This window comes from Nomascus leucogenys, chromosome 24 (genome assembly GCF_006542625.1).
Source record: "Nomascus leucogenys isolate Asia chromosome 24, Asia_NLE_v1, whole genome shotgun sequence".
NCBI classification, from domain to species: Eukaryota; Metazoa; Chordata; class Mammalia; order Primates; family Hylobatidae; genus Nomascus; species Nomascus leucogenys.
The window spans coordinates 27,135,150-27,150,361 of NC_044404.1; the positions used below are offsets into that span (position 1 = coordinate 27,135,150).

General features: G+C 49.5%; 1 protein-coding gene across 1 annotated transcript in view; it reads left to right on the top strand.

Annotated features, from left to right (window-relative positions):
• The window catches only part of WDTC1 (WD and tetratricopeptide repeats 1), a 77,551-nt gene that overhangs the window by 55,219 nt on the left and 7,120 nt on the right, over window positions 1-15,212 (top strand). The window contains exons 6-13 of the mRNA XM_012498512.2: window positions 2,954-3,141; window positions 5,755-5,937; window positions 7,543-7,637; window positions 8,035-8,150; window positions 9,867-9,942; window positions 10,529-10,637; window positions 11,409-11,582; window positions 14,694-14,929. Coding sequence (XP_012353966.1) covers window positions 2,954-3,141; window positions 5,755-5,937; window positions 7,543-7,637; window positions 8,035-8,150; window positions 9,867-9,942; window positions 10,529-10,637; window positions 11,409-11,582; window positions 14,694-14,929 — 1,177 coding nt within the window. The remainder of the gene's footprint in view (window positions 1-2,953; window positions 3,142-5,754; window positions 5,938-7,542; window positions 7,638-8,034; window positions 8,151-9,866; window positions 9,943-10,528; window positions 10,638-11,408; window positions 11,583-14,693; window positions 14,930-15,212) is intronic.

A 15,212-nucleotide genomic window follows, 5' to 3' on the forward strand; every position in this document is an offset into this window, starting at 1 on the left:
TCCCTCAAGCTGTGATTCTCGCCTTTAGAGACAGAACAATGATGATTTACCTCTTACATGACTAACGGAAACTGCTTTCTGCCCCTGCAAAGAGTTTAGGTCCAATTTTTAGTCAAGAGGATAGAGATGTATCCTCTTGATGCTCAGCCCTTCCCTATGGTCCAGTCAGGCCTGGGGAAGGGGACCTAAGCCATTAGTTTAGCATCAGAGCACAAGACATTGAGTTCTAACACCAGAATTTCATAATGGTCTTGATACTCCCTAACAGTAAGACCTTGGGAAAGGCACTTACATGCAGACTCTCAGCCTCCTCTTCTACTTAAAAAAAAAAAAAAAAAAAAAAAAAAAGCCCGAAAAGGATTCTTCTTTCTTTAGGTAGTGGAAACACTGCAGATGTGTATGTATTTAACTCATGCGCTCCCCCTGGTGGTGACTATGGTGAGCGATGCGTGTGGCGCAGCCACAAGATCATGACAAGGGCTCCCCAGTTTATTTCTGCTGTGCGCTGAGTGTATGCCGTCTCTAGACAGGATTAAAGACTACTGGTTGTTCCTAAAATAATTAAATCATGTCTATTTCATCTAGACCTTGTTCTAATGAGCTCTTAGAGAAGCCTATGTGGAAAGAGTGAATCGTTGCTCTTTGTGAACATTTAAAGTCAAGTGGGACATCAGCTGTTTCAGTGTAGGACGTTGCCCCTCCCCCAACAGTACCACGCAGCCTTGTTGTGGGTAGGGAGGAACTTTTCAATTTTAAAAAAAGATATTTCAATTTTTTGAACTCACATGAAAATTCAGCACCACTCCTAAATATTTTTCATCCTCAAAGTTATGTGATAGAACTACATACTTTCTTTCTTTTTTCTTTTTTCTTTTCTTTTTTTTTTTCGAGACAGAGTCTCGCTCTTGTTGCCCAGGCTGGAGTGCAGTGGCAAGATCTCGGCTCACTGCAACCTCCGCCTCCCGGGTTCAAGTGATTCTCCTGCCTCAGCCTCCCGAGTAGCTGGGACTACAGGCATATGCCACCACACCAGGCTAATTTTTTGTATTTTTAGTAGAGACAGGGTTTCTCCATGTTAGTAAGGCTGGTCTTGAATTCCCGACCTCAGATGATTCACCTGCCTCTGCCTCCCAAAGTGCTGGGATTACAGGTGCGAGCCACAGCGCCCAGCCCAGAACTGCATACTTTCTTCTTTCATTATTTGAAGCTATGTTTGCAGCTGTTTTTTTCTTATCAGATGTCATCTGGAGCATTTTGTTCTTGCCTTTATCAGGATGGTGGTTTTTGGGTTTTTTTTGAGATGGAGTCTTGTTTGCTCTGTCACCCATGCCGGAGTGCAGTGATGCCATCTCAGCTCACTGCAACCTCCACCTCCCGGGTTCAAGTGATTCTCCTGCTTCAACCTTCCAAGCAGCTGGGATTACAGGTGCACACCACCACATCCGGCTAATTTTTTTTGTAGTAAAGACGGGGTTTCACCATGTTGGCCAGGGTGGTCTCAAACTCCTGACCTCAGGTGATCCGCCCACCTCGGCCTCCCAAAGTGTTGGGATTACTGGTGTGAGCCACGGCACCTGGCCTGTTTTTTTTTGTTTTGTTTTGTTTTTAATAAATACTGCACAGAGATGTATCCTCTTGATGCTCAGCCCTTCCCTATGGTCCAACATTCGAGCTGTTTCCAATATTTGCTATTATAAGAGGCATCCAAGCATTTCTGACTAGGTCCCTTTTTTCTTTTTGGATTATTTCTTTTTTTTTTTTTTTTTGAGACGGAGTCTCGCTCTGTTGCCCAGGCTGGAGTGCAGTGGCGCGGTCTCGGCTCACTGCAAGCTCCACCTCCCAGGTTCACGCCATTCTCCTGCCTCAGCCTCCTGAGTAGCTGGGACTACAGGCGCACGCCTGGCTAATTTTTTTGTATTTTTAGTAGAGACGGGGTTTCACCGTGTTAGCCAGGATGGTCTGGATCTCCTGACCTTGTGATCTTCCCGCCTCGGCCTCCCAAAGTGCTGGGATTACAGGCGTGAGCCACCATGCCTGGCCTGGATTATTTCTTGGAAGTGGAAGTTTTGAGTCAAAAGATAGAAATTGTTTTTAATCTTTATTACTATTACCAGATTGTTTTTCAGAAGCAGTCAAACTAATTTAAAACACTCATTCCCAACAGGGCATTCTGGCTCATGCCTACAATCCCAGCACTTTGGGGAGGCCAAGGCAGGTGGATCACCTGAGGTCAGGAGTTCGAGACCAGCCTGGCCAACATGGTGAAACCCTGTCTCTACTAAAAATACAAAAATTAGCTGGGCGTGGTGGTGCACACCTGTATTACCCAGCTACTCAGGAGGCTGACACAGGAGAATCGCTTGAACCTGGGACGTGGAAGTTGCAGTGAGCCAAGATTGCACCACTGCACTCCAGCCTGGGTGGCAGAGCAGACTCTGTCTCAAAAAAAAAAAAAAAAAAAAAAAAAACCCACACACACCCATTCCCTTAAAACACTGAAAGTCTTTTTCACTTCAGGACTAATTTATTACTTAATCTCTAGTTACTAAGTAGTCATCATGAGGCAAGTAGGGCATGCGGGAGTCAGACAGACTTGGGTTTGAACACAGTCTTGCTATATATTACTGCTGAACCTCAAGGGTTTGTTTTGTTTTGTTTTTTTGTTTTTTTTGAGACAGTCTCGCTCTGTTGCCCAGGCTGGAGTGCAGTGGCACAATCTCGGCTCACTGCAGCCTCTGCCTTCCTGCAGCCTCTGCCTCCCTGGTTCAAGGGATTTTCCTGCCTCAGCCTGCTGAGCAGCTGGGATTACAGGCATGAGCCACCGTGCCCAGTCTGCATGGGCTCGTTCTCTTATCTGACATGGAGAGAAAAGGGTGCAGACATCCAGGCTAGCCTCCTTCCGTGGCCATTTCTACTGTCACCACCCACCCCTTCCTCCATTTCTCCTAAATAGTTCCTGCCTCACGCTGGGGACCGCATCTTGATCACGGGGGCAGCCGACTCTAAGGTGCATGTGCACGACCTGACGGTAAAGGAGACCATCCACATGTTTGGAGACCACACAAACCGGGTGAAGCGCATCGCCACAGCGCCCATGTGGCCCAACACATTCTGGAGTGCTGCTGAGGATGGGCTTATCCGGTAAGAGTCTGGGGCATCTAGTGGGGCCTGTTGCTCCCCCATCCCATCATCCTATAGTGTTTCCTTCTACAGACCTAGCTCTTTCCCTCCAGCAGAGTTCTAACCTCCTTTGTCTGCCCAGGGCAGTTGTCCGTGTACAAACTCCACTGGGAACATTTGCTTACTCCGCCCTCACCTTCCTCCCTCTTTGCCCTCCTTTGTACTACCTCTAGGCCCACAGCTTTTTCTCACCACCTCAGGTGTCCAGGGTCTCTACTCCCTCTGGGCATTCATGTTACTCTTTCCTCTACTTGAGATTCTCTGTCCCCAGCTTTTCCCATGTCGGACTCTTTCTTATCCTAAGGAGATCAGCTTGAGTTACCTCTTCAGAAGCACCTTCTCTGACCATCCTGTCTAAAGTAGACAGACGTTATTGCTTGTTTTAACAATCCTCTGTAACTCTCATTGCCACCTGTAGTTACTTTATTTTTATTAATTAATTTATTTTTTGAGACAGGGTCTCACTCCATTCTATTGCCGAGGTTGGAGTACGGTGGCGTGATCATGGCTCACTGCATCCTCAACTTCCTGGGCTCAGGTGATTCTCCCACCTCAGCCTCGTGAATATCTGGGACTACAGACATGCTCCACCATGCTTGGCTAATTTTTCTTTTTTTTTTTGTAGAGATGGGGTTTCTCTGTGTTGCCCAAGCAGGTCTCGAACTCCTGGGCTCAAGTGATCCTCCCACCTCGGCCTCCCACAGTGCTAGGATTACTGGTGTGAGCTACCACACCTGGCCTTATTTTATTTTTAGTTATTGGTTTACTTTTTTGTCTGTATCCTCACTAAATAGTGAAAGTAAACTCTCTTAGAGCAACTCCATGTCTGTCTTGTTCTTGGTTGTGTCCCTAGAGCCCAGCACAGCACCTGGCACATAGAACTGCTTGATACATTTCTCTTGAACAGTTGGTCAGTGGCTATATACCTGGGAGGGGGCAAGCCAGCCGGAAATGGTAAAATGGACTGTCCCCTTTTCCAGTGCCCTGCATTGTTACACATTTGCCTCTACTTCCCTTCATTCTAAAATGGTGTCATTGCCCTTCTTTAAATCCTTTATTCAGATGTGACCTTAGAACTTCTTCCTTATCTCCCCAGCCTGCTTTAATCCATCTCCCTTGAGTTCCTGTAGGACTTTGTGCCCTCTTTCCTTTTACAGATGAGGAATATCTAAGTCATATATAAATTATAACATAGTGAAGAGCAAGGCAATGAAGTCAGACAGACCTGGGGTCAAATCCTAGCTCTCTCACTCAGTATTTGACTGGGATAAGTCACTGCATCCCTGAACCTCAGGAGACAGAATGTACTTCGTCAGTGGCAGGTCCAACTCCATGTAGCACTTTTTGACCTTGGCTGACCAGATTTTGCCAGGGCCAGCTGGTAGAAGCTGAGCGTCTAGCGCATCGGGTAGGATCCTAAGGGTTTAGGCATAGGCACAGTCAGAGAAGGTGTCCTAGCAGAAGGTGAACATAAGCTGGGCCTTCCAGAACAGACAGGATTTGGATGGGCAAGGAAAAGCAGAGTGTATTCCCCAGCTTGAGCAGAGTTTGCAAAGGCAGAAATAAACATGGCATGTGCAGGATAAAGAATTCTGTAGTTATAATTGACCCACATTTAGAAAACTGAGGAATAAGGTTGGAGAGAGATGTGAAATTGAGTCTTGAAAACCAGACTGAGGAGTTTGGTAAAAGTAAACTTGTGCTAAAGTATTGAGGAATCTCTGCAATTTTTTGAGCAGGAGAGTGATGTAAAATAATATTTTAGGAAGAGCAGTCAGGTGAAGATGGCTTAGAAAGACAAGGTGAACAGCAAAGAGGTGATAACAGATGTCTAGGCAAGAGGGGTGAGCGTATAGGTGATGTCCCCCCTACCCACCACTCTCTGAGGATACCTGTGTATTGGCAGCACAAAGTTTCCCCGTCTGGAGCGGTGGGAGTTTCCTGCTGTTTGGTAGACTTTTTGGCATTACCTTTACTGCGTGGATGAGACTTTTAGGCTTGCCTTGGCCCCTGGTATATTTAGATAGCTCTTAGACGATCTGCAGATTCTCTTTGCTGTCACCTCCATACCTTGTTTCATGAAAGAAACTAGATTAGGTAGGAGCAGAGCAGTGTTTAAGATGCAGATTCAGAAAGCTTCCCCAGCTCTGCACTTACTAGCAGTGTCATCTCAGTCAGGTCATTCAACATCTTCGAACCTCAGTATTCTAATGATACCTAGGGATGACGTTAGGAATTAATTAAGGGGCAATACTGGACGCAAAGCACATTTTCACTAAATGCTGGTAATCAGTAGTGGTATAATAGTAGCAATAATACTGACATCTGTAGAATATGTACAGTAGTATCCACCTTAGGAGTTCTAGTAGAATAAAATAAGATGTGTGAGAAGCCTACTACAGGTACCTGGCACACTGTGGGCACTCAAGAAGTGGGAATTGTTTTTGACATTCTGATTTAGAAACAGGTCCACAGTCCCTCCCAATCCTCCTGCATAACAAGAACTTGTTTTCTCCCCTGCCTTCCTCGCAAGGACCCCAAGCCCCAATTCCCTAACTCTGTCCTCTCTCACAGCCAGTATGACCTTCGAGAGAACAGCAAACACTCGGAGGTGCTGATTGACCTGACGGAGTACTGTGGCCAGCTGGTGGAGGCCAAGTGCCTCACCGTCAACCCCCAGGACAACAACTGCCTGGCAGTCGGGGCCAGCGGGCCTTTCGTGAGGCTCTATGACATCCGCATGATCCACAACCACAGGTATGAATAGTTTAGTCTCCTGTCTCCCGTGAGTAAGTCCCCGGAGAACCGGCTGCCCCTTTCCCTCACTGCCATTGCCATGCCCTGTTCTTCCATCACAGCTCACTGCAGCCTCAACCTCCCAGGCTCAAGCAATCCTCCCATCTCAGGCACACGCCACCTCGCTTGGCTAATTTTTTAATTTTTTTGTAGAGGTGGGGTCTTTCCATGTTGCCCAGGCTGGTCTCAAACTCCTGAGCTAAAGCAATCTTCCCACCTCGACCTCCCAAAGTGCTGGGACTACAAGCATGAGCCACTGTGCCTGGCCCCTTTTATTTATTTATTTTTTTATTTTTTTACTTTTTTATTTTTATTTTTTTTGAGACAGAGTCTTGCTCTGTCATCCATGTTGGAGCGCAGTGGCACAATCTCAGCTCGCTGCAACCCCTGCCTCCCGGGTTCAAGCTGTTGTCCTGCTTCAGCCTCCCGAGTAGCTGGGATTACAGGCACCTGCCACCACACCTGGCTAATTTTTGTATTATTAGTAGAGACGAGGTTTCACCATGTTGACCAGGCTAGTCTTGAACTCCTCCTGACCTCAGGTGATCTGCCCGCCTTGGCCTCCCAAAGTGTTGGAATTACAGACGTCAGCCACCACACCCAGCCTGGCCCCTTCTTCTATATGAAATGGACTTTCTTCAATTTTGTGATTTTTAAAAAACTTAATCCTTGCTTATGTTGGAAAATATGAAAAGTATAAATTAGGCCGGGCGCAGTGGCTCACGCCTGTAATCCCAGCACTTTGGGAGACCGAGGCGGGCGGATCAAGAGGTCAGAAGATCGAGACCATCCTGGCTAACACAGTGAAACCCCGTCTCTACTAAAAATACAAAAAATTAGCCAGGCGTGGTGGCGGACGCCTGTCGTCCCAGCTCCTGGGGAGGCTGAGGCAGGAGAATGTCATCAACCCGGGAGGCGGAGCTTGCAGTGAGCGGAGATCCCGCCACTGCACTCCAGCCTGGGCGACAGAGTGAGACTCCATCTCAAAAAAAAAAAAAAGTATAAATTACCCATAATCTCTTACATAAATTCCCTATAATTTCCTTATATTTATTTATTCTTATAATTTCTTATATAAATCTCTTATAGTGTCTTTCTCAAAGAAATCACTGTATATAATATTTCCTGCTAATTCTTATAATACTCAGAACCCCCCAGCACTCCCAGACCTGAGTTGCCTCTCCAGCCTGGGCTTTCTGTGATTCGTGGGATGGATGCAGGAATGCCGCCTGTTTATTTTCATTCATGGGCTTGGTGACCACTGCTGCCCCTCACACACTGCATGGCTTGAAGCGGGCCTTGAACCTTAGCTTGCTTGTTTGTAAAATGGGAAAGATAAGGTGGTCATGAAGACCCAGACAGCTTATATGACCTACTTGGTAAAGCACTCTAATGTATATGTCTGTAATTGTCTAGTTGGTGGGCCTTTGGGGTTGCTTAGGTAAGGAAGAAAAATGCCTCCTGTATCTCTCAGATACAAATGTAAGTTTTCTTCTAGTGAGTGTGGTCTGGTCTAGCCAGGGGCAGTGCTGTGACTTTAACCTATATGATTTTCCTTCCCACCAGAAAGAGCATGAAACAGAGCCCTTCGGCGGGTGTGCACACCTTCTGTGACCGGCAGAAACCCCTTCCGGACGGTGCAGCCCAGTATTACGTAGCAGGTAGTGCTCAGCACAGCTCTGGCCCCAAACTCTCGGCTACATGCTGACTCTTTTGGGGGCAGTCCAGGGAGACAGCATGGCAGGGTGGTCAAGAGCAAGGGTTTTAGAGGCAGACAGACCTGAGTTTTAATCTCAGCTCTGCCACTGATAAGCTATGTCACCTTCAGCAAATTACAGAAAAGAAACTCATCAAGGTTAAGTAAAATGGGGTTATAATGACTAAATGAGATAAAATATATAAAGCAGCTAGCCCAGTGCATATAGTAAGGGCTCAACACTTGTAGCTGCTTTTATGCTAAAGTTGATTGGTATCATTTTTGATATGACTGACTTCACACAATCTCATGCCCCTTTGAAGGGGACTGGGACCCTAGTATGACTGGGCTATTCCCTGCAGGTCACCTGCCAGTGAAGCTTCCTGACTACAACAACCGTTTGAGAGTGCTGGTTGCCACCTATGTGACCTTCAGCCCCAATGGCACAGAGCTGCTAGTCAACATGGGGGGGGAACAGGTATGTACAGCATAAGGTGGCTCTGCCCCATCACCATTCCATGCCCAGCAGCCAGGGGCATGTACCTTATGTTCACTGCTGAGGCAGACAAGACGCAACAGCCTTATGGTAAATGATGTTACATTGAAATGTGGGGGTGACGTGGCATCATTGGAGTTCCCAGAGAGGTGTCCTAGCTCAGTCTTTTTATTTCATTTTTTCTTAATGAACTGGATAGAAATATGATAGTATGGCATTTTGGTTAAGAATATAGGCTTTGGAATTGACAGACTTCTGTTCAAATGCTGGCATGCTGTTTAGCAGCTGTTTACTGTGACTTTGAGCAAGTCTCTTTATTTTTCTGAGCCTCAGTTTCCTCATGTACTGTTTTCCTAGGAGGAAATCTCTGGGGCTCAGAGCATGCAGCTCAGAGCAAGCTGTGGGTTAGTGCCAGCTTTGGGAAGTGTTCTTTGATAATGGCAGGTTGCTAAACCTTCTATTTGTGTGCTCTCAGGATATTTAGTAAGCCTTGCATACATTTATTTACTCTGCCAACACTGAGCACTTCCTCTGGGACTAGCATTATTATAAATATAAGAGAGACAAGTGAGAAATACGATCCATCCCCAGGCTGATGGGAGACATGACAAATGAAACAGTTAATGACATTACAAGGCAAGGCCCAAATATGTACAAAGGAAACGGGATGCAGAATAGGTGAGGATAAGCCAGACATTCCTGCACCTGCCCAAGGAATCATGAAAAGCTCAGGAGTAGTGCTAGGGTAAATGTAAAATGAGACATTTGGCTTTGTGACCTTTGAGGAGTTCATCTTTTTAAACATGTGACGTGGTTTCTTTTTCCTTTTTCTTTTTTTTTTTTTTTTTTTTGAGATGGAGTTTCGCTCTTGTTGCCCAGGCTGGAGTGCAGTGCTGCAATCTCGGCTCACTGCAACCTCCACTCTGCCTCCTGGATTTAAGCAATTCTCCTGCCTCAGCCTTCCAAGTAGCTGGGGTTACAGGCACGTGCCACCACGCCTGGCTAATTTTGTATTTTTAGTAGAGATGGGGTTTCACAATGTTGGTCAGGCTAGTCTTGAACTCCTGACCTCAGGTGATCCGCCCACCTCACCCTCCCAAAGTGCTGGGATTACAGGCATGAGCCACCGCACCTGACCTTCTTTTTTTTTTTTTTTTTTTTTTGAGGCAGGATCTCACTCTGTCACCCAGGCTGGAGTGCAGTGGTACAATCTCGGGTCACTGCAGCCTCGACATCCCAGGCTCAAGGGATCCCCCCACCTCAGCCTCCTGAGTAGCTGGGACCACAGGCACCAGCTGGCTAGTTTTTGTATTTTTTGTGAAGACAGGGTTTTTCGCCATGTTGCCCAAGCTGGTCTCAAACTCCTGGGCTCAAGCAACCACCCTCCTGCCTCAGCCTCCTAAAGTGCTAGGATTGCAGGCTCCGTCACCGTGCCCAGCCAAATGTGATTCTAATTAATGATAGTATTTCAAGGAGGGCTTTGGGTAGATCAGATAGCCCACCCTGAATGCTAGAGCTAGGAAGATTTTCCAGCCTGAGGTTTGCTAGAAATACCTCCTGGGATAGCTTGATGGTTCTATGCTCAACATTCACTGTGTTCCAAGACTCTGGTTCTTGAGAAGCCAAGTCCTGGTTACTGGTTCAACCACATCCTTACCTCACAGCTTCCATCTCTTTTTTCGCCCCCCTCAACTCTAGGTCTATTTGTTTGACTTGACTTATAAGCAGCGGCCGTACACCTTCCTCTTGCCTCGAAAATGCCACTCCTCAGGGGGTAAGTTCTCCGTTAGGGTGTCTCTGCTGAGGCGGTGTAAGGGAGCTTAAGTGCACGCTGCACCTGCTGAGAAGCCTGCCCTTTACTCTGGACTGTGATCCTCCAAAAAGAGCAGATCTCTGAAATAACCCCACCTATGCAGTAAGAAAGAAGATGACAATAGAGCAGAGATCTCTTCAAGAGCTACGCATCACTGCCCTTTTTGCTTCCCTCTGAAAAGACAGGTTCCTTCCATGGCTTGGCTCTTGAGAACCTGAAGTAGTTCCCCTCTCTTTTGTATCCTGGCCCAGTCTTCTCATTGATTTCTTCCTGGGGCCTACAGTTGATTTAGGCACCTCTTCACTCCATTCCCACCCCCAGCCCCAGCTGAGTAATGCCACGGTGAAGTTGTGTCCCTCGCCAGCCAGCAGAGGGCGCACGGGCTTTTCTTTACGTCAGAGCTTGCTTTCTGGGAATGGATCTTACTCTGGGAGAATAGTCCCACGATGGAACCATCAGACCCAGTGATGGAAGCTAGAGGGCTGCCAGGAAGAAATGGGTCCTCTTCCTGAGTTGTTGCTGTCACTTTCTCACTATCTTCTGCCAGAAGTCCAGAATGGCAAGATGTCCACCAACGGTGTGTCCAACGGTGTGTCCAGCGGCCTGCACCTTCACAGCAATGGCTTCCGGCTGCCGGAGAGTAGGGGACATGTCAGGTGAGGCCAGCTGGCTTGTCCAGCCCTCCAAGCCCCACTTACACTATATGGACTGGAGGGAGGGACATAACCTGTAAATCTTCCTCCTGACCCACACCCACTCATGCATCCCAGAGAGTGAGGACCAAGGCAAACAGGCTTCTTGGAGGGTGGCTAGTGTTTCCAGTGCCCCTCTGTCTGGCAGGACACTAGTCATGGTCAGACTGTAGCTCTAGCCTGTTGGTACCAGTAACTGGGGTCAGGACTCAGGGGCTAGCTGCCTCTTAGCACTGAGCTCTCTGCAAAAAGGGGCTGCATACAAATGGGCCTCCCCATTATATTATTCCCCATCCTATAGCATATCCTTGCCTCTTTTCTCTGCCAGGCTCTGTGCTGGGCTTTGGATACAGAGTGCTCAAACTCCCTAGCCTTGAGAGAAACAGAATTCTCTAGACAGCGATCCATAGGAGGGACTCGGGTGATCGTAAGGTTCAGCTCAGCATGGAGGCAGGTGATATCAGCTACTACCATGCCCAGGAGTTTAAGTACAGCTTCATTTCTGCCCTTCTTCTTTTCACTGGCTGAGAGTATTTGGAATGGAATTCCAAATGGTATTCCCTATCACAGTAATAGGTAATATCCCAGACTGGGGTAGTGGTCCCCTCTTCCAGATAGCAGTCAGATCTCAGGGGCCCAGAAAACCTGGGTGGCCCTCAGGCCATGTTACAGACTCCCTGAGGGGCTGCTCTGACCTTCTTTGACTGTTCTGACCTGGCTCTATTCCCCCTTCAGCCCGCAAGTAGAGCTACCGCCATACCTGGAGCGTGTGAAACAGCAAGCCAATGAGGCCTTTGCCTGCCAGCAGTGGACCCAAGCCATTCAGCTTTACAGCAAGGCTGTGCAGAGGGCCCCTCACAATGCCATGCTTTATGGAAACCGAGCAGCAGCCTACATGAAGCGCAAGTGGTGAGTGGCCACTGCAGAGGGGATCTGGGTCAGGATGAGGGACAAAGCAGCTGGACCAAAAGGCAGGGGCCTGATGGAGCCAAGTTGCCAAGGCATGCAGGGAAAGTGGCAAGAACATATTGCTGCCTCTTAGGGCTTCTTGGCCTCTCCTCCCCACTTCCAGGTTAATGGTGGGCAGGCACCTGACCCATTAATGAGGAAGTCTCAAGCACTAAGGAAGCTCACAGTTACGTGGAACATGTTCAAAACTAGTTCCTACATGGCATATTATTATAAAGTGCTGTGGCCCCTGGGGAAGTAGGAGTTGAGGATTGTTAGTCCCAACTGTTGGAGAATTGGACTTTGAAGAGCAGTGGAATCTTGCTAAGTGGAAATGAGGGGTTTGGTGAATTCAGTTGGTATGTGTCTAAAATATTCTGCAGTCCCTTGCCCCCCTAAGGCTTGCTTTCTGTGTTCTTAGACCCTTTGGACTGAGTACAAACCATATCCCAGAGATCCAAAGCTGGCTATGGGTCACGCTAGGGTATGGTGGCTGGTAATAAAGAAGTAGACCATGTCGGAAAGAACTCCTCATCTTTGGAGACCATCAGGGCCCCCAGCCCTTCTGCCTGCAGCACCAGCAGGCAAGCAGACATGCAGACCCCGCCCCCCATCCCCCAGCCAGGGCCAGGACTAGAGATGGATAGAGCTGGGCCCACAGCCATTTCTGCTCCGTCTGGCATCCGTCGGCTCTGCCCAGACAGACAGGCCAGCTGGTGTGCCATCGTCTGGCTGCAACTAGGCAGGCCAGAGTGGGAAGCTTCAGAAACCCACCCAAGTCAGCAGGATGGTAGTGCTGGGTGGGGGTGGGAAGATGCTGTCCCCCGGCCTTAGCTAAGGCATCAGGAGTTGGCCAAGGGCTCAGGTGGCAGCCAAACCCAGGAGATGACTGTTTTGGGTGAATCGTGAGTTGATTCACCTCTCTGTCCAACAGTTGGGTAGAACTCAGTGGTCCTCATCCAGGCTGTAGGCTGAGAGCTCAGCTTCACTCCTGCATTCTTGCTGAGAGAGGTTGGTGATTCCCCAATCCATATGTGCCCTCAGCATGTTCTCTGAGCTCCTACTATGTGCTAGGTACTAGGAACACAAAGTTCTATCACTCTGAGCTCCTGTGCTCCAGAGGAGCCTCCGGACAGTGGGTAAAGTGGTGGACATAGCTCAGCATTAAAGAGATAGGAAGCAGTGAGTCTTGTGAATGGTCAGGTAAAGGGCTGTGGGCATCAAGAAAAGTTGGGTCGCTTTAGCTGGGGAGCAGGGAAGCATCAGAAAGACATGGCGTCTGAATGGGCTTTAAGTGTAGGCAGGCTTAGACAGGAGATGAAGGAGAGGAGGGGCCTGTGGGGGAAGGACATTCCAGGGAGATGAAATGGTGTGAACAAAGGCGTGGGGGTGGGGGACTGACTGAAGAGCTTGTTTGCAGAACAGCAAATCCATTTGGCTGGAGCAGAGAGTTCGGAAAGGGACTGGCAGGAGATGAGTCTGTGAGGTAGCCTGGGGCCGGCCTAGGGAGGGCTTGGAATGCAGAGCGGTGACGTTGGCCTCGATTCAGTGCATGATGGGCAGCTACTGGAGAGTTCTGAGCAGGAGAGGGATGTGCCGAGGGCTGTCCTTTCAGGGAGATTGATCTGGCAGTGAGTCTAGGAAGGGTGAGCCCTGGGGCCAGCCTGCTCTCTACCCCCATCCCCACATGCCTGCCAGTGACCCCTAGAATGTCACATTCTGTCCTAGGCCAGTCTCCCCAGGGCTGCCATCTGCTCCTGGATGCAGTGGGAGCTGTCACCCTCTGGCTCCTGGCTGGTCTCTGGTCTGGCTCTCCCCAGGAGCTCAGAGGGGCACCTTGCATGCAGTAATTGGGTTTCCAAACAGTGCCTGCTCCTTCGTCACAGCCATTCATCCTGACGCAGGCCACGCCATTGAAGCAGCTCTGTTTCCTGCCTGCCCCCACGTGGGCTGAGCTGCTGGTTCCTGGTCTAAGCGTGGCTGATCCGAGGACTGGGTGCTCCCTCTAAGTGCTGCAGAAGGAGGTTCAGGAAGAACCTTCCCATGTCAGGCCTGCCTTAGCCATGCCAGATTGTTGTGAGCTGTGCCCTTGGAGAAGGGGCCATTAACTCTAAGGGGTGCCTCTTACTGCTGCTTGGCACAGTTGGGTCCTAGGCCTACTCCAGCCCAGCTGAAAAAAAAAAAAAAAAAGGCTTCTGAAGAAGCAGTTCCTGTGGCCCGTCTGGCTCTCCAGACAAGAGGCAAGGACAGGTCTATGGGTGCTGGGGGAGTGTGCTTCCTATATTCTGGCACAGGGTGGGAAAAGGAGGGGCTTCTCTGACCTCCTTTCACTTCCTCTTTCCCCGCTTCCCCATCAAAAGCACTCCCACTTCCCTTCATCCATGCTTCAGGAGGTTGGAGAAGTGAGTGGGGACGATTTGGAGCTCCTGGTGTGCACAACCCCCCTTACCATCAGCTTCCAGAGAGCTGACTCTGCCAGACTGTCAGGCCCCATCCTCCAGCCCCAGGAGGTAGAGGCCACAGCTGCTGTGGATCAGTCAGCCAGGACAGAGGGGGGTCTGGCTGAGGGCTTGCTGCCTGCTGGTCAGACCCTGCGTCCCCAGCCTGGCACTTCTGGCTTCCCCAGACCACAGAACTGTCCTTGAGGGCCCCCTGCCTTGGACGTGGCTTTGAAGGCCAGCCGGGGGTGATTTGAGAAGGTGGATGGGGGAAGAGAGAAGGAGGGCTTGGGGAGCCTGTGGTGGGCAAGATGCCAGGCCTTCTGCTGCAGAGCTGCGGGTGCCTGGGGTGAGCCAGTGTGCAGTTGCACTCTGTGCCCAGCAGAGGGCAGCCTGACACCAGCTTTTGCCACCCTCAAGACCTCAGGGTTTCCTGGCTTGCTCCTTAACCATACTCTGTCTCCTGATGGGGGAGGCCTGGGCTGAGCCAGGATTCTCTTCGTCCTCAAGTCCCCTTGCCATGAGATCTGTCAGTGGTGGGCTGGGGTGGCCACAGGAAGCAGAGGAGACTGAATGGGGACCCCTTGCTTGCCACGTGGCTCCACCTCCAAGCCACTCTTCCCTGCCTTCCCAGGGATGGTGACCACTATGATGCCCTGAGGGACTGCCTCAAGGCCATCTCCCTAAACCCATGCCACCTGAAGGCACACTTTCGCCTGGCCCGCTGCCTCTTTGAGCTCAAGTATGTGGCTGAAGCCCTGGAGTGCCTGGACGACTTCAAAGGGAAATTTCCGGAGCAGGCCCACAGCAGCGCTTGTGATGCATTGGGCCGCGACATCACAGCTGCCCTCTTCTCTAAAAACGATGGTGGTGAGTGGGCACTAAGGAGGGGGTGCTGTTACTCTTTCTCTTGGAGATGCTGCATGACATTCTGGAGAGGTCATGGTTCTGGGATTGGAGAGGCCTGGGTTCAGATGTTGATTCAGAAACCATGCAACTTTGGGGCAGTTACTTGGTCTCTGTCTGAGAGTGTTTCCTGGTCTGAAAAGGAGACATGCCAGCACCTCCCACTGAGCGTTTCTATTGAGGATCAGCATGTTTAAATGGCATGTTTAAAGCACCTGGGGGAGTGCCTGGTACCCAGGATAGGAGG